The sequence below is a fragment of the Gambusia affinis genome, linkage group LG14 (genome assembly GCF_019740435.1).
Source record: "Gambusia affinis linkage group LG14, SWU_Gaff_1.0, whole genome shotgun sequence".
In the NCBI taxonomy this organism is placed as follows: Eukaryota; Metazoa; Chordata; class Actinopteri; order Cyprinodontiformes; family Poeciliidae; genus Gambusia; species Gambusia affinis.
The window spans coordinates 25,557,797-25,577,368 of record NC_057881.1 but is presented as its reverse complement, the minus strand read 5'-3'; the positions used below and the strand labels follow the sequence as shown (position 1 = coordinate 25,577,368).

General features: G+C 39.6%; 1 protein-coding gene across 1 annotated transcript; it reads right to left on the bottom strand.

The window, feature by feature from the left end:
• Window positions 1–2,539: 2,539 nt before the first annotated feature.
• On the bottom strand, window positions 2,540–18,702 carry sh3bp5a (SH3-domain binding protein 5a (BTK-associated)). The gene is made up of 9 exons (XM_044139087.1): window positions 18,306–18,702; window positions 18,020–18,082; window positions 13,311–13,439; window positions 7,429–7,593; window positions 7,189–7,319; window positions 6,904–6,946; window positions 5,554–5,770; window positions 5,082–5,438; window positions 2,540–3,619 (listed from the first exon to the last, which is right to left on the bottom strand). The coding sequence occupies exons 1-9, from the start codon at window positions 18,381–18,383 to the stop codon at window positions 3,447–3,449; spliced, it is 1,356 nt and encodes a 451-aa protein (XP_043995022.1). The 5' UTR covers window positions 18,384–18,702; the 3' UTR covers window positions 2,540–3,446.
• Window positions 18,703–19,572: the final 870 nt, after the last annotated feature.

Genomic DNA, 19,572 nt, shown 5'->3' with positions numbered 1-19,572 from the left:
TTGTTCAAATACGCTTCCAACAAAGCAAAATTGGAGTAGTTTTGTTTTGCCAAACGCCTGGTAACACTATGCTAAAACCTATATAAAGTCTCAAATTCAAAAGCATTACTGTTATTACATATTGTTCTGTTATAACAGAATAAAAGTAAAAACTAATTCAAATAATTTTTAAATATACCGAGGAAAAAACTCGAATGGATAATAAAACTGGAAATAAAATACAAAAATACATTCTATCACAAACATAAGATTTATTGTTATTCATGTAAGTATTTTTAATTTTGTCCTATTTTTCTTGGAATTATTTGCGTCCATAGTTGCATAATTTTCCACTATTTGTGAAATATAACATAAATTAGCTTTAATGGGTGTTATACCATTTGTTTCATATGAGGAATGTTATAATAGTCTTATTTTACTGTAATCTCAGTTAACAACAAATTAACATAGACTGAGGGAGGAAAACAATAAGTTTGATGTCTCTTTTAAAAAACTCTACTTTTGTTCACTCTGTGTACATCAACACAAATCCATAGCGCAATATCAACACTAGGTGTCGGTATATTACAGGACGTGGCTACACATAATTGGAAATATGTTCCTCATGATCTGACTCCAGGGTTATTCTGACACAGATATCGAAACTTTAGATTCTCGGATGTAAGTGAACAGCAGCAGCCTGCAGTCAGGACGGTGTGGCGTTAGAACGCGAAGGATGTTATTCTGCATTTAACTCGATCAGGTGGGTGTCTGGTTGCCCTAAGCGAAGTCATGAGATGACGTCAGTGGGACTTACAGCAAGCCATGTTTTATAGAAACGTAACAGAAAACGGTGCAGATAAATGTTCTCCTCAGAGTGGGAGCTCATGTTTGAGTCGGAAAAATCATGAAGTCAAAGAAATCTGTCAGTAAATAACTGTTTGCTTACATTTGCTACTGATTGTGGGGTAGTTCAGGGAATGTCACGAGAGCGCTGAACGTTGTCGGAGTGTAATCTGATGACTCAAACTCTGAGTTCTTACGCAAGACCTTTTTCCCCAAAGAAATCAAACCCCAAAGACAAACAGGAACACCTTTTCACCGCCTCTAAATCAGATCAGTGTGTTTAAACACAAAGATCTTCCTCTTATACACAAAGGATCTCTTTCTACTGCAACTAGAGCCTCATTTTTACTTTTGGAACTGACAAAATGGATATTCCTGAAGGAAGCAGAATGAATCTAAGGTGTCTGAATTTCTTCAATTAGGTGTTGATTTGAAATGGAAAAACCAATATTTAGAGTTTTCAGTCACTACATTGACACAAGAGTGTTAAGTTTACCACAATCAGAACTCGGAAGCATGCCTGTTTTCTTGGGTTATGAAAATTTGAGTGGAAAAATGGATTTCCTGCTTTGTGTCCAAAGGAAACAACAAAAATAGTGCCTGATGATGAGCTGCAACAGTAAGAAAACATGATTTTGAACATTTTCTGTTAACTGCCTGGAAGTGGAGTCCTAACAACATCTTTGGGAACGTCTGACCTAGAAAACGTCGTTTCTTATCCATCTCATTTGCAGAATAGCTCGACGTCTGTCGGATTAAATAAAAACCTCCTCAATTTACAGGTCTCACTACAATTTGTCAATTAGATTTAGGTTTAGACTTGGACTGGACCATCCATCCATTTTTCTTATAAACTCAGGCCACCTCCGTGTCCCACTCAAGAAGAGAATTTGTTGCATCTCCTTCTTGGCTTTTGGAAAACTTTGAAAACATTCCTTCTTGCCATTCCTCCATAAAGACCAGATTTGTGAAGTTCAGAATTAATTATTGTCCGGTCATCAAGGTGGTTGTCCTCCTTCCCAGCCTGTCAGTGTAGCTTAATGACCCTGCCTCCCTAAGCTTTTCTCACTTTCAGATGACAGGAGTAATCAAAGCTTCTTGAGGCGTCCAAACGGTGGGATGTCGCTCCCCTAACCATGTTAGAAGTTTCTCTGACATGGCTGGGATGTTCCTTTGTCTATATAGAGCTCCTTCTTCACTATTGCTCTGCCTCTGAGGCCTTCGTAGAACGTTAAACTACACGCAGGCGACGACTTCTGTTTTACAATAGGTGACTTCTGGAAGCGTTGGATTTTACTTAGAGGCAAAAGGCATACCAGTTATTTCCCTTTGTTATCATTTGCTCACAGCTCTGTGTTTGTCTGTTCCATGAAATCCCATGAACATACAGAAGCTTGTGTGTGTGATGAGAGAAAATGTGGAGATGTATTTTTGCCTTAAAATATTATGAAGAAGTGGGAAACACCACAACATACATAAATACAATTGGACTTTGTCTTATATTAGGGGGGAAAAAAATCAAAATGAAGAATAATGTAGCCGTCAGTCATTGATTGAGCAACAAGTTCAGAGTTAGAACTGTGGATTTTAAAGTGAACTGTGAGCAGACTTTCCGCACATGAAGAAAAAAAAATGAACATGCTTTGTATGAAATGATAAAGGTCAGTAACTCCTGACCTTTACAGAAATGCTGCAGAAGAACAATTTTCACTCATTGAAAAGTTACACGAATCCCAAGTTTAATGCTTATCTTGTGCTAAACAATTACAACAGTAACCACAAAACATGTTTCATATGCAAGAATACATGGGTATAAATATAGAATATCTCTGCAACGGGGTAATACCTGAACAACTGTCCAAAACACACAACACACACAGTCAAAACAACAACAAACTAAATCATTCACTCAGCGACACAGAGGAGCCTCAGAATCCTCTCTGAACTTTGCACTCAGTGACACATTCACTCACTCTTTCACAAGTCCGGATGGAAGACTGTTTATGTAGCTAAAGGCTAAAGGGTTAGGTGGAGCTGTAAGTCTCTTTAGTGCTCAGAGTTTCTTCCAGTTGCTTCCTTCACATCGCTCCAAAAAAATCCACACCATACACTTTTCAACATCGAGACCGAAAAATAAATGGCGGCTCGATTCTGTCCCGTCCGTATCCTCGGGGGGGTACAATGCCGATCTCTGGTTACAGTAAGGATTAGGTTGGACACGTCACTGCATAGCGTTAGAACATCTAAAATTAAATCTATATCTCCGTGTTTTGGCACGCAAGCCTAGAATGAAGGTCTCTTTGCGAACGTGGAGCAAAGAAAGTCAATCCAACAGGAAACCGTAGGAGTTTCAGGTAGAATCCTTTAATGCCCTTTGATTTAATGCACCAACACTACAGAAATCCACTCGCTGTCCGATCTCCACCCGCTGATGTTTATCGTGTCCACACGGCTTCAGAAAATCCTCAACGAGGGTATAACGATGGTAAACACACCATCAACACTGATGTGTACACAACACTGAGACGGGGAGTCATGCAGGAGAGCAGCTTCGGCTCTCGCTGCCTCTTTCAGTCCCACTTCAGCGTCCCGCTCTGTCGGTGAGTCCCGAGTTAAGTTCATTAGACGCCGTTCAAGAGCAGAACGGAGGCGGCGGAGCTGGGGGAGGTAAGTTCAGGGTTGATGTAATGCGGATCTTCCTCGTCGTCGGACTCGCCGGGTTTTCGGGAGGCGGTCAAGGCGAGCTTGCTGAGGCCGCCCTCCAAAGAGGCCTCGGCTCCCTCCGCTCTGTCGCCTGCAACGCAGAGGGAAGAGGAAAAACTGGTTCAAAATGTATCTGCTGGAGGCGGGGAAGGTTCTTCTGTCTACAGAGGACTGTTCACAGCCACTGAATGTTTTTTTTTTTTTTTATTTTGCATTCAATGTGTGATAGACCAACACGAAGCAGCACAGAATCACTACGTGGAAGTAAACTCATGCATGGTTTTCCAAATTTAAGAAAAATAAGCATTTCAGTCTTTGCAGGGGCTTTGTAAGGAAATCTGTTTTCAAAACATATAAATCCAGTCATTTTAAGCCCAAAAGCAGTTGTTTTAACCCTCCTATGGTCTAAAGAGATGGGGTGAATTGGACCTTGCAAGCTCTTAACTCTGTGCGCAGTCCGATAAGGTCGCACTGACCCCACGTGCGCTTTTGTAGTGTGTGTGGTTTTGGGACCTGACGGTCTAACCCCACTCCGTGACTATTACATCTGTATTCGAAATCCTGAGCGTTGCAATAAGACCGGAGGGGAGTTAAGGTTAAGGTTGGATTTTAGAACCGGTGCAGAAAAATCTGCTTTCTAGAAAACGAGTATCTGACTCAAAAATTAGCGTTGACCTCCGACTCTTTCCAGAGCAGTTTTATTTTGACAATATGTTTGCTGCATTAAACTCTAAGCAAACTGTATTTAGTTCTGCCTATGCCAGTTGCCATTGCAGTACTCCTTTACAGCATATTCAACAGAAATCTTTGGTTACATATCGGCGTAAGCCAGCTAGCAGTATTCAGTTATTCTGAGGTTCTAAGATGTTTCGTAATCCTTAAACTTTGCCATGAGGCCTTTACTAAAGTTTAAATCCTTTTTCATGAGGTATCAGAGAAAGATCCAGGGTTTTTTCTGGCTATTTGGACAATAGTGATTTCCTCTACTGCATCCGTTTCTACAAACCGCTGCTAAGCTAGCAGAGAGAAAACGCTACCGCTGTTACCAAAGAGGAAGAGAAGTAGTTGATGCCAACCACCTTGCTTAGCTAGCTGTGAGAAGCTGCCTCCATTCCCCAGAATGCTGTGCGGTTCTGGATCGTAGTTCAGTGAAACGATCAATATTCTACCAGACGTATTTTCTATTGATATAAGTCACGTTTCTATTGCGGTTGTTGTTGTTGCTGTTTTGTTGCCTGGCCCTAACTGGCATATGGCATTTCACATTTCTGATACAGGAAAGCACATTCCTGAAACCAGCCCCCTCCCCCACCTGTTGCTTTGAGAATTCATACAGATTTTTTTCACCACAAAAAGAAATTGTAGCATTTTAAACTTATATGACACTGAAAAGCATATTCATGAGTACAATACTAATGACTTTCAGTCTCTATAACGAAGGTGCGTAAATGGAAAATACCCAGTAAAAGACGGAAACATGGTGGGCAGGGAAATCATTTCCTACATTTAACGACCTATTGTAATATTTCGTGTGCTGTTATTCTACTACACACCTCTCTCCTGATCGCAGTCTGGAGAGGAGGCTCCACTGCACTGACTGCGGGGGCCCAGGACAGGTGAGACATGACCGGAACTGCACACCAGGTCTGGGCCGTGAGCGGTGCAGAGGGCCTCTGACTCCAGACCTTCAGGACAAGACGAGGAGGAGGATGAGGAAGAAGCAGCGAGGAAGGAGAAAGGAGGGTAGCCGGAGGAGCAGGGCATGCTCATGGGAGTGGAGGCAGAGGTGGAGGGATGGGAGTACGAAGAAGAAGGCGAGGAGGGCGTCGTTCGGCACGAGGAGGTAGTCTGGGTGTCTTCCTCCTCCTCTGAGCTGCGACTGCCCTCTTCATCAACTGAAACTGACACCACTGAAATAAACATGCACACACACACACACACCATTAAACATGCAGGTGCACCAACAAAAAACACAAACATGGATTGACAAAGAGGGGCGAAAGAAGGACATTTTCAAACACTTACTAGACAGGCCGTCTGACTCCATCTTGAAGTTGGCGATGTCGTCGTGAACTTCGTCGACCTCGGCGCCCACGCCTCGCTCCCTGGTTCCCATGGCGTGGGAGCGCCGGTGAGCGTGGATTTCCTCCGAGATGCTCTCCAGGCTGCGCAGCGCTGCGCGGTACTCGGACTTGGCGACCACGAGCTTGGCCTGACGGTCGTCAACATGCTGCTTCAGTTGCTGTGAAAAACCCAGAATCAAACATCAGGCAAAAACACCATAGTCAAGTTTATTCGTGTAGCACATTTCAGTAACGAGGCAGTTCAGAGTGCTTCACACGGTACAGACATAAGAGTGACCAATTATAACAGTAGCAATACACATTCAATTTCGTCAAATGCCATCATCAAAATGATCAAACAAATGTACATTAAATACATTCATGAATGTTCCAGTGGTTATTAATCAAAGGACACTCCAAACACATGATTTGATTTAAAGGAACTCAGAGTTATGGCAGTTTTCTGAAGTTTGTTCCACATTAGTAGAGCATTATAAATAAATGCTGCTTCTTTTAGGCATTCAGTGATTTATAAACTAGCAACAGTATTTTAAAGTCCATCCTCTGAGCTATAGGGAGCCAGTGGAGGGACTTTAAAACTGGTGTTATGTGCTCTATCTTCCTGGTTCTAGTGAGAATGCGAGCAGCAGCATTCTGGATGAGCTGCAGCTGGAGAATTTATTTTTTTTAGGCAGGCCTGTGAAGATGCTGCTGCAGTAATCAATGCGACTGAAGATAAACGCATGAATGAGTTTCTACAGATCCTGCTGAGACATTAGTCCTCTAATCCTGAAAATGTTCTTTAGGTGACAGAAGGCTGACTTTGTAACTGTCTTTATGTGGCTCTGAATTCTCAAGTTTGAGTCGCAATGGTAAACATGAGACACACTTTGCTGTGGTTTTAACTAGTGGTGGCCCTCTCCCCTCCCCTACCTGTTGCTTTGAGATTTCATAGGAATTTTTCGCACATAAATAAAACAAACAAAAAAAAACAACAAAGCTATTTAGAGATTTTTGTGGGACCAAACAACTCATCATTGCTTATGGTGAAGAATGAAACTTGGTGAAATAAACAGCTTTCTGCAGGATTTTCACGCTACCAGAGGTACTTTAAAAATAACTGGATGTCAGGTAACTAAATTAATGTAGTTAATTTAGAACTATAACTAAGAAAGTCATAACATGCTCTTTCAATATGTAAACATGTACGTAAATATAATAAATGCATTGCTAATACATAAGAATGTTGCGATAGTTCACAGTTGGATGCTTAGAAGTTCAACTAAAGTCTACAAACTTTCTATATACATACCTCAAGCTGTAGATAATATTTAGCCTTCAGTTCAAAGTACGGTCTGCAAAGGAAGAAAAAGAGAGACAAAAACAGTCTTCAGTTAAAAAGTCACATTCCTTGTCTCTCAAAAAGGGAGCACAACCCAAAGCTGTCCAATCAACACATGGAACATCTGGAGTGCATCAGGAGACGCTTAAAGAGCTCTCTATTTGTCAGCGCGCTTGCGTAACACTACAGAGGCCCAAAGAGGGGCAGCGGAACCTGTAAGCGTCATTTCCAGCCAATTATAATGGAAGCGCTGACCTGGATTTGTTTATGGAGCGCTTCAGCTTCTTCTCCATCTGCTTCATGTGGCCGATGCTGGAGTTGTAGTTGGCTGCTGTCTTTTTGTGTTCGGCTTCGCTCCGCGTTCTCGCTTGCTCCGCCTCCATCACCTGAAAACCAAATCCGGGCAGAGAGTACGCCGGAACTGTTAATAGACGCTGTTTAGGAGGATGTTAGGATGGACCCTCTTTGTTGGTGAGTCGACCCGGGCGTACTTACTCTCTGCGTGGCGTGGTTGAGCATTTCCTGCCAGGCAGAGTCAAACTGACGGGTGTCCTCCTCCAGGAGCTTCTCCTCAGCCAGGGCGATGGTCTCCTTCGCTGCCCGCAGGATTTCCACCGCCCGCTGGAATTCTTGGGTGGCTTTTTGGGCTTCGACCTGGGCCTGTGGCGCCAAACAGGAAGTCACGGTTACGACTCACTGGAAACAAAGAGTCCCACTCAGAAACGTGTACAGACTTTTTTTCCTTTGGACCAAAAAAACATGTGCCCTTCTGAAGTTTTTTTTTTTTTTATACAGTGTATAATGTGTTTATTGCTTATGCCTATTGCAGTAAGCAATAAATCAATTAATTGCATAATAAACTAAAGTAAGCTCAATCTTTTTATTTGCATAATTTATCGTTTTTTTTCTTTTCTCTCTTTCTACCAAAAAACTTGATGAGAAAAGTTTTGACTGTGCACACCTCTGATCCCTCTCAGTGATACTATTCAGCTTAGACCTGCACATATTTTAGCAAGAGAGCTGTAGTTTCAACTTAAAAATAGATTAGAATCTCATATAAAGAATCCTTCTGACATTATTATTATTATTTAGCATTTTATTACAGTCTAATGAGCAGTTTTTATGGTGAAGCACTGTTTTACAAAGAGGTCTTATAAAAAAAAGATTTGTATCACTAAATTGCTCACTGTAGCTACATTTAATTATATTTTGTAATTTATTGATACTCTCAGTAAAAAACAGTGGAAACACATAGTAAAGTTAACCATCCAAACAACAGAGACAGTTTGAGGTGATTTAAAACATTACCTGAAATATATTGTGAGAACTGTAAATCAAAATTCTTCTGATAATGAATTTATCGCAATAAATGATAAACGATGCAATACGATACGATAAATACCCACCTTACAACAAGGCATTAAATCCACAGTGGATGAATACGAACGCATCCCACATTTGTGCATTAAAAAAATTAAGAATTTAAAGCCAAATATATTTTTTTTCTTCCACTAAAAACTACACTGTTAGTCTATCAAATAAAATCCAGATAACATACATTCAAGTTTACATTAAAGGAGACCAAATGTGAAGCAGTCCAGCCTGTGCCTATAGAAACATTACTGTCTGCTGCTCATAAAACTTCTTTTAGTTGGTCAGATATAAACAGACCCAGGAAAAAAAGCAGCTTTAATAGTTTTTAGCTTGCTGGGAACCACTTCTGAGGAAAAACACGCTCCACAATGTTTACAGGAATCCAGCTCATTCCCATCACTTTCCCTGACACAAACTGCTGCATAGACTGCGTACTGCAAAGTCACTCTTGGTATGCGTAAAAAAAAAACAAATAGCATGTTGTTACAAGTTTGTAAGTGACAATGAGATATGAAAATGTTTCTCCATATAGAGTATTCTTCTTCTGCTCCTGTGGGCATGCTTGTCATTTCCATGCATGCTTTGAGGGATCTGTGGAGGATTTCTTTTGACAGCCAAGGAGAAACTAAGAGGATTTACCACGGCACACACTCATTCAGAAAGACAAGCGTGCCTTGATCCAGCAGACAAACAGACACTTTGTCTCTGAGGGGCTCTGATATGCTGTCAGTGGCCTCTGCTTGCCCACTGCCACAGTAAACAGGGAGATTATCTCCAACCCCCCCCCACAGTACATATCTAGACCCACTCGCGTCAGATGAATAAGCTAAAGGTCATCGTGATTCTATTACGGAAACTATTGGATTAGATGACTTTGCATGAGGTAAAAATAATTTTTGCTAAGTTGTGCATTTAAAATCTAACGGTGAAGATGGAAAAATGATAAAAGTGAGTTGGCAGCAATTTCAAAACATTTAGAAAAGGTTCCTCTTAGCAGCATGGATGTTACTTTTCCTATCATGCACTACTTTTGAACTTATTACTTTGGTGTGAAATAACAGTACAGACCAAATTAAATTGAAAACGGAGGTAAAGCTAGAATGCAAAACCTGGAAACAAGAGACACCGTGACGGCATCTCAGTCAGGTTCAAGATTATTATTACAGACTTATGATAGTAGACAATAGATTTTAGTTCACATATTAAGATGCAGCAGTTTACCAAAAATAAGAATAAGGAATATGTAACAAAAAGATCACAAACAGTACAGACCAAAAGTTTGGACGCAACTGTGAGTACTCATTATTATTGTATTATTTATGTTTTAAATTATTTCTTTATAAATTGTAAACGTTTTCCTCAAGATTAGCTTGAGTGCTACATTTTTAGCTTTTTTTGCTTAATTGATACCCATTAATTTTAATTTTTTAAATGTGCCCTACTTTAAGATTTCATTAGTTCTTTTTTAAATTTAAATTTCAACTTAAGTTTTATTTGATATTTGAACTTAAATGTCGAAGAATCTAAATATAGAAGAATGTGCTATAGAGCCTTCCTCACATTCTATAGATCATGAAGATGCAAAGCCTCTCCAGATCATGACACTACCACCACCATGTTTGATAATTGGTGTAATGTTCTTGAATGTGAGCCTTAAAGTGCATTAGAGTGTCTTTTGTTGCACATATGTATGAAGAAACTCATCGAGATAAACGCATTTTTTATAACCACTGTAGCTCAGAGCTTGTGGAGATGTTCAGTTCAATACTGTCAATAATTTATGTCTCTAGTCACTCTCGCTAGGACTGCCTACATTTAGGGCCAAATGATTCTGCATAGATATTGCATTTGGCAAGAAATGCAAAATAAATTGTTAATGGTAAAATAAGAGATTGGTCTGTAATAAATAAAGCTTCAGGATGTCCAAGCAGGTCCGGTAAGCTTCCAGAACCATCTCCTACTTAGACTTTGCCATCGTGTTGTTACCAGAGGCACAAGGCCATATATTAAAAACTTACGGAGAACAGCTTAGGAACAAGAAGATTAGTATTGAAGCCACTGCCAAGGACATGCTGAAATTCTTCAGGAAGAAAGAGGGGAAGCAGAAGATCAGTGCAAAGTTATATTTTCTAAAGAGTATTTTTGCTTGTTTCTTACATATGGAAAATCATTTGTCTAGAGCAGAAAAGGTAAAAGCTTCCACAACCTTTGTGTTGTGCAAACAGAGAAGCATCCGGATACATGGGTGGGGTTGCTTCTCATTAAAGTGAGTTGACTGACTAACTATTCTACCCAAGAAGACCTTTGTGGAAAAAAAACAGGGATAGTGTTACATGGGGCTTAAAATGCAGTGAAATGTGGTGAAGGAAGAAAACTAAATTGGGGATAGGACACAAAAATAATTACATGTAACACATGCTGGCTTTATTTATTATGAAAAAGGTAAAAACCTGGCACTTTTTTAGAGTAATAATAATTATTATGAGAAATTCAACTACAAAAAGGAATCCTTTGCCTTTTTCTCTCTGCATGACCCATTTCCCAGGGTGTAAAAGAGGACAACAGACGGAGGATGATGGATATTTGATGAGGTGAAACTGCGTGGCACAAACAGCAGATGAAGTAAGACTCTGAAGCTCTGTCCATCATTGCTGTTTTCATGTCAAAGTGAAGATCAAAGCTAAGACGGATCTTTTTCTCAGACAAAATTGGTGTCTTTTCCTTGCTCCCACAGAAACATCCCAGCCTGTGGTCTATGACTAAACTTGCTAAAGATGTGCTTCCTCCCTTCTTTGCTCTTGCAAAAAGAAGTAAACATGGACACTCTCCATCCCATAATATGCAAACATTTAAGACTCTAGTTGAGCAAAGCTGGTAGAGACATACTTCAGAAGCTAGTGTGATAGATGGTTCCACATGGTTCTGACTCAATGGGCTGCAAATGCACACCACATTTTTCCCTTATACTTAAAGAAATTGGGAAAACAATTTATCTTTCACTTCAAATTTGTTGTGCTAAAAAGACAAAATCTGATTGAACGTGATGAATCAGTTATTAAAATAATTGTGAACTAATTTAATAATTTATTCATTCCTAACTGGAGAAGACAGACTCAAAAAAATATTTGATAAAAGAATATACTCAGAGCAGTAATTCAGCCAAAACTGTACTAAAATATATATGTTTTGCAATTAAGATAAAAATAAAAAAAACTTTGTCTGGAAATAACAAAAGAAAAAGCACTGTTTTAACTATCCATAAAAATAATTTACATTTATTTTCTTATTTTAAAAAGGAATTTGATTGTTTATTTGCATTTTTATGTATTTCCAATATTCTAATACTGTATAAAATAAGTTTGAGGTTAAACAAAAAATCTGAAGAATGTGGCAATTTTTTACCCAGATTAAACAATTAATCATCAGAATAACTGACAGACTGATCAATTACTAAAATAATCGTGATGTACTACTTTGTGTTTATTTTCTTAGTAAAATAAGTTTGCGGTTGATAAAATATGAACTCAATTTACCTAGTTAAAGGTAAATTTGCTTCAACCTTTGTTAGGATTTCATAATAAAATTAATATTTGGTGCTTTTCAAAAGAACCCTACATATTTGCTCTGCAAAACCAACACATTGTAACCTCGTGACATTTTTCCATGACCACTCATCCCACCCTACATGCTTCTCATGTCTGGTGTGTCACTCCAGCTGATTCATTTCAGTTTTTTTCCATCTAGTCTAGCACCTCCAGACGTGTGTCCTGTTTGTTGCTTCCAATAGAGTCTGGGGACAAAAGGTGGGGTTGGCACAAGGGATGAAGGTGGGTGAGGGTTGCAAGTGGGGGCAGAGACATTCGCGCTGACAGCCAGTGAGACTGAGGAGAATGCTGGGTGAAAAGGACAAAAGATAGAGCGGACCGGGCAAATTCCTACACTCTCCCCCTCAGCCTCAGTCTGCTGGAATGTAAGGGGGTTAACATGGGGAGGGGGGTGAGATTGGCAGATGAAAGGGGGTCGGGAAACCACTGTTGACATTTCTTTTGCTGTAGGGTCAGTGATTACATATCTGAATCCTTTGGAAATGGGTCATATATTAAATATTAATCCATAAATCGTGCCCACACAATTTTCCTGTTTGACCTCAGACCTTTATTGGCTATGGTCTATTTACAAGCTACATTTATACCTAACCCAAACATTAACCCTAAGAACAGCTGAATTAAGATCTGACTTCGGTCCCCATAAGCCCCATTGGTCTTCTTTTGTCCAAATAAATCATAAAAACAAGTATAAACACACACACACACACACACACATATATATATACTTAAACGTCTAAAGATGGATTTTGTCACGTGAGTATGAGTCCCATTACCATTCAAATCCTCCCTGTTTATCCCTCACGTGCTGACATCAGAACTAATGCTGCTCAGATCAGTATTATCTCAGTATCTTACAAACAGATACAAGCAAGGACACACACACACCAAAATCCTCAATTCTGTTTCAGCACAGCTATGACACACAAATGTCAGCCGTCTGAAGTCTGACTCATAAGAGCCCAATTCCTTGGACAAGACATGGAGGCGATGGATTCCACAATTCTGGTTGTATCTAATCAGACTGAAGCATCAACATTAGCTTTAAAGATTAGCTGGTAAAGTATTCTGCCGACAAGAAAAGCAAAGTTTGGGTTTTAAACCACACAGGAAGTTGTTCTACCCACCTGCAGCAGTGCAGGAAGCACTAAAAAACTGTAAAATAAAATGAGCAAGAACATAAAATTTGCTGCAAGTCTATCAGTAGTTTGTAAATGTATACTTATGCTAAGTTAGCTCAAGGAAGCAAAAATAGCCCTCATATGATGGCTCCCTTTAAGTAGATATAAGTAGAGTGCTTTAAACTTGTCAGTAATCCTCAGTAAACTCGCTGTCGGTGTCTGTCAGCTTCAGAGTCAATCCAGCTTGACTGTACTCTGTGTGTGTGTGTACATGTACCCGTCGTGCCACTTTGCGGGCCTCCCAGTAAGGTTTGGAGTCGTCCACAGCCCGACCGATTTTCTTCAACACTTCGTCCAGCTTCACTGTCGCTTCCACCAGCACCGCTCGGAACCTCTGGCGAAAGTCCTGCACATGTGATGACATGAAGAAAGAAGCATATATAAGCTTATCAAATCCTGCAGGGTAAACATTGTTTGTTGAGTGGTGAGGCAATCTTCATCAGATTTAGCAATTTTTAAGATTGGATGAACATCGACTATGATGTGTAAACTCTTTGCTAAGTGGTAATATGAGGTAACATGAGATTCCAGAGCGTTACTCAGGTTCTGTAATCCTGTATTATCCCTTATAATTGATAGTTAGGCCTGTCACAATAAAAAAAATACTGGATGATAAATTGTCTCGGAAATGAATGGTATAAAGGAAAATATTTTTGTTCTTAAGACCATTTTTAAGTTGTATATTGATAATGCAAGTTCACCCTCTCTAAGACATATAAACACTTTACACTGGAACTGGAAGATATCTTAAATATCCTAAATAAAACATGATGGCCAAAAACAATAAATAAAACATAAATAAAAACCACAAACAACCAAGTTCAGCAAACAGTGCATGTTGCTACAATGGCACAGAATTGACTGTTTCCTAGCATGGCTCCCTAACAACCAGTTGACATGTTGAAATCGTCTGCCGGCTGTTTTGGGAACATGGTGACCCCAAATCACTCAGCCCTTGCATGTGGAAAACCTTCGCTAGAGACTACAATATTCACCATAATTTAAAACTTCATAGTGCAAAAATGAAGCCTTGTGTGTAATTTTGCGGCGAGGAGATATAAGAACAGTGCAGTCATCTGGAATCTGCATTCCTGACCCTATTTAGGTTGCACACTCCAAACCAAAGCTAAAACTCCTTCAGTAATCACAGCCTCTCTGGCAGTCTAGTGTTGTGTCAACATTTTCCTACTTTCTAGATGATCTCTTGTGCAGAAACACTCATGCTATTTTTTTTTATTGTGACAAATAAAAACCATGACCACAGAAGAAGAGACAGTCAGGTTACTCGATTGAACTGCCTTCATTCATGACCTGTCAGCAATGTGTGTGAAGAATTTTAAAAACGTAATCCTCTGGTACCCTCAGAACTTCAGTGAGGATAATGCGTGAGTGGAAACCCACACAAATGCTGTGTATTCAAAGATTTGCATTTTTACACAATTGAAAGGTAATTTGCTACCTGTTTGCATATCAGTGTTTGTGTGTGTACGTGTGTGAGATGCCGCCTCTGGTGGTCTGTGGAGACTGTAATTTGGAGAAGCCGGGCATTAAAAGGCAACACCTGCATCCTGTTCATCCAGCTGACCGAGCAGCAAATGAGAGGTTAACGAAGGAAGACAGAGAGGGCGTCGCAGGAAACGCACTTCCTGTGACATCATAGTACTTCCTGACGAGCCATTTCTGTACTGAGATAATGATGCAGCTTTTGAATCCAGGAGATAAATCCGGTGTACGGCTGCACATACAGCAAACTTTACAAGTGAAGATCTTAAAAGAAAATTATTGAAACGAGTTCATATTTTATAAATACCAAATATCACATTGAGTAATTTAGGGAAATCCAACCTTTAATACATACCTTTAATCAGTGAGAAAATCTTGTGTTGAAAAACAAAATCACTGGTGGCATAATTATTGGAACATATAACAACCATCTATGTATCCATAGTGTGTATCCACATGTATCCCTGCTGGGTTAGGGGAGACCTCGCAGTATGGGGCACCAATTCCAGTTTTTAAGCTGATCACCGATTTTTAAAAAGCCTGACATGCCGATTCTGTCAGCATGTCAGAATCGGCATGCCGGAATGTTAACAACCATTAATGGTTGTTGGTTTAACAACCATTAATAAATGGTTGTTAAACCAACAAATGGTTGTTGTTTCAGACAAAAAACAAAAAATGTCTGAAACGTTAAATATAGCGAGAAATTTGCTAAATTGGCAAGAGTGCAGTGACTATTATTGACTGCACATCAGCAAACATGACATGGTTGGCGGGTCGGTCTGTTAGCCGTCACTCTTGGCAGAGAGAAAAGAGACGGTGGTTGATTTTCAGACCTTTGTACAGGTAGACAAGATCGATATTAAAGTATTGAACAATTGCTGATCTCTCAAAATTAAAGCTGATTTTTCAGTGCACTGAAAAATCAGCTAGCAGTCATAGCTAGCAGTCAGAGTTTTGGACTCTGAGACAAATCTAGAGTACCCAGAAAGAACCCATGCTTGCATGAGGAGAGCATGCATACTCCTGGGATTCAAACCCCAGACGTTTTGCTGCAAGGCAACAATAGCTGCATTTCCACTGACCATATAATTGCGCAATTTGACATTTTGAAAATAATTTAGGTAAACACAGCAATTGTGAAAAATCTCTCGGTTTTCAATAAAGTTTTCATGCCAGCATGTGCTGGTTTTCTTGGCAAGATCAAAATCGGTTTACTTCGCAACAACACAGACGTTGACGGCAGGAAGTAGTTGGAGGATCATGGCACCGAATGTTTTTTAATGACTTATCACGTGAACAAACTTATTCACGTGTCATTTTAATTGTGTTTTGTATTTAATGGAAACACCACAATTGCAAATTTGTGTTTTTCCGACATTATCGGAAAAATGTGGTTGACAAAGCACATTTGTAATGGCAACGCAGCTAGTGTTACCAACTACACCAACATAACATAAGAATTTCTATAAATCATATAAGATAGAAGTATTTTCTTCAAGTTATCCTTTATCTTTTTAAGTGGATCAGAGTGTCTCTTCTCTCAGTCAGTCTTACACAATTACAAGTTTCGTTGGGGTATAAATATAATATTACCCATTTTTCTAAACCACTCTTCAAAGTGAGAGAGAAAAGAGAATATTTACTTCGAATAAGGTAGATCTGTTTTGATCTTCTTAAACAGGAAACGACTAAGAAAAGCTTATCTTAGTGTTGCTACGTTTATACATCAGGTGCAAGATTGTAAGATGACATCGCGGACTCTTTGGGGTTTTTCATTGAGCCGTTCATCAAAACATACGTCCCAGTCGGGAGCAAAACAGCTCAACAACAACGAAAAAACTAATCCAATAAAGGTTGAATTGTTTTAAGTTTTATTCAGCGTGAGGCTAAAAAAGCCTGAATTTATTTTACACATTTCTACCAGGGTTTGAGTATTTATCATCCTTCTGGAAGCACACACACACGGAGTTCTACTTGTGGGAGCAAAAAGAGAGCTTTATAACTGTGTCAGCAGAGTCGCACACACTTTGAGCAAGGATTTAACTTCACTGTCTGATTTTTTTCCCCCAAATCCTGTAAATCTACAGCACATCTTCCTTAATCATGTGCTGGCAGTGCAGGAAAATCAGCCTGGCTGTTGAACGTTTAGCCTCAGGATGTTGCTAAATGTCACAGTTGCGAGTCGTCATTCCAAAACATGGGATTCTTGGTGCATTACAAATGAAGAGAGATTCTTTTTCTTTTTGTATCACAGAACAGGAAACAGAAAGTAAAAAAGGAGGCCAATCCCACCCTCTCTTGATGAGAAACAGAAGAGGCCTACTTGTAGGATAAGAAAACCTGTGGCCTCACTCTGGAATGTTTAGGTTGTATCTGAACGCAAGCCAGAGCAATAAAAAATATCCCGTCTACAAACAATCAATCTTTTTAGAGTTTACAGCTTTCTTTCTCTTTAAAAGCATTTCATTTCTGCCTTCACAATCAGGGGAAGGGAGTTGCAGTTCAATGGCGAGAGCAACGACCGGTCTCTAAGTTGCCACAGAGGTGCTATTAAGCAGTTGTTCCATATTTTTTTTCTGCAGAAAGAGGCCAGAATTTTCCATCTTTCTGAGGCTCTTGAACCGTTTTAAAGCCAAAACACTGTTGCTAAGGAAAGCGTCAAGCACCTAGCAACAGCTTTCATGCGATTTTGTCATTTTAAACCCACAAACTTTTATTTATTTTACCGGGGTTTTCTATAATAGACCAACACAACAGTGCATAGTACTAATGTAAAACTGCCAAACTATATGAAAAAAAAGCATTTTATTTTTTAAATTTAAAAAAAAGTTAAATTTAGTGACTTTTGTATGTGAACTAACTGAGTCAAACTGTGTTTGATTTATAAATGCAGCTAAAAGTAGCACTACGCTTGACCCCGAACACATCATTCCCACTATGGTACACGGTGGTGGCAGAATCATGATGTGTTTGAGCAGGGAAAACGGAAGCTGTTCTACAGCCCTAAAAACTTAAAGCCCGAGATTCAACAGAAGGTTTCAAATCAATAGCATAAACATGCTATAACGGCCCAGTCAAAGTCCCGGCCGAAATCTTATTGAGAATCTGTGGGGGAAAAAAACAAAGTATTGACACAGAAGGTCTAATAGATTTTTTGATATTTTGAAACCCAGCTGTTGTTTTCCTTCCACTTAACTATACCGGAAGGACGTGGACATACTGGTGTTTTTGGTTTTAAGGTGACAAAATGAGGGAAGAAAGAATTCAAAACGACCAGAACTGCAGCTTAAAGAGAAATGCTCCTGTGTTTGAATGAAAACATCTCAAGCTGGATGGCTGCGCTGTTAACCTCGGCAGGAGAGACCCAGTAGTGATACAGATTATCTTTATTTTATCTTTTTTTTAACTTTTTTTTCTTACCTCCAGCTCGCTTTCCAAGCGGTTGATGTCATCCGTGGACTGGTTCAACTTCTCCAGCTCTCCCTGTTTACAGAAAACACGACAGGGACAAAGAGAGGCAGACCGTTAGATCAGAATGGAGGCGATGCACAGTGACTTCTGATTAGTCAAATTACCAACTGTGTGTCACTGCATTTGACCCCAAAAAAACGTTAAAAGAGACACATGAATTCAATGTACTCTAAATAATACATCAATAAATTATTCACAAGAATGTTTCATCAAAACTTTTCCAGACATCTCTCACCTGGATTCTTGGATCTACTTCTTCCTCCTCCTCAGCACACAGAGTATCGTCCTCGCTGATATTCCCGTTGCGCTCCATCCTCGGGGAATATCTACAAAGAAATGTTTTTGTGAAGCGAGGGTCTCCAGCGCAGACAATGAGGGTTGCTGAGCGTCTGGCAGCGGTCCGTCCTGTTTAACCTTCACGCAGAGCGCCCGGCAGCCTGCATGGCTCTCAGCGGGCTCGCAGGGTCTACTGGGCGGACGGGAGGTGAGGTGACCGCGGGGTCCGCAGAGCGCCGCGTCCGGCCGCGGCGACGTCCACAAGCAGCCCGCGAAGGAGCATAACTTCGGCTCGCGAACGAACTGCAAAGAAGAAGAAATTTACCTACGCTGATCAATAGGAGTGTTTCCGGTTTGGGGCCTTCAAAATAAAAGTCAGACTGAAGTGGAAGCCTCGTTTGTTTTCGAATGAAAACATTTCAAGTTAGAAGGTAAGTTTGGTAAAATGCAGCCAATTAAGGCGGCAATTCTTATTTTCCCAGGGTCAGGACATTTTCACTAAATGCCCCACATGTTACTGCATTAAAATAACTGTCAGCGATTAATTAATTACAATTATATTACAAGAAATTTTAGGGGGGCTTGGTGTGACATCGAAAGATACTTAACCTAGTGTCTTTCAAAAATTATGCTTGACTTACCATTTCAATTCTCTATTTTGTAATGTTGCAGTTACCGTTGTCAATATATCCCCCAGGATAGTGCTGCCGCCACCATGTATTAGATGTGAGATACTGCATATTTTGGTATTGATTCATTAACAAATAAATACATGACCACTATCACCAATACCAGTACTGATATTGATACCAATACCAATATTATTTATTATTCTGATTTGAAATATCATCAAACTTCAGGAGTTTTTGTGGACTTTTCTTTGATATTATTTTATATTTATTTTGTTGTTAGAATCTGGGACAGAATTTGGACGAATTTTAAATGTGTCTACAAAATACTTTAATAACATATATACCGTGTGTGTGTGTGTGTGTGTATATATATATATATTTTTTTTTTTTTTTATTTTTTTTTTATTTTTTTTTTTGGAAATGGATCTGCATTTGGAGGGCTTCTTCTCTAAAATGACAAGTATGACTAAAGAGTTTCTTTTTCAGTATGAAGCCCAGAAAACTTTTACTTTGGTAAAAGCATTGTGATGAGACTTGATCTGAAATAATTCCAGCTTGTTGGAACTCCGCGACAACACGGACTTTTCGGTTGTT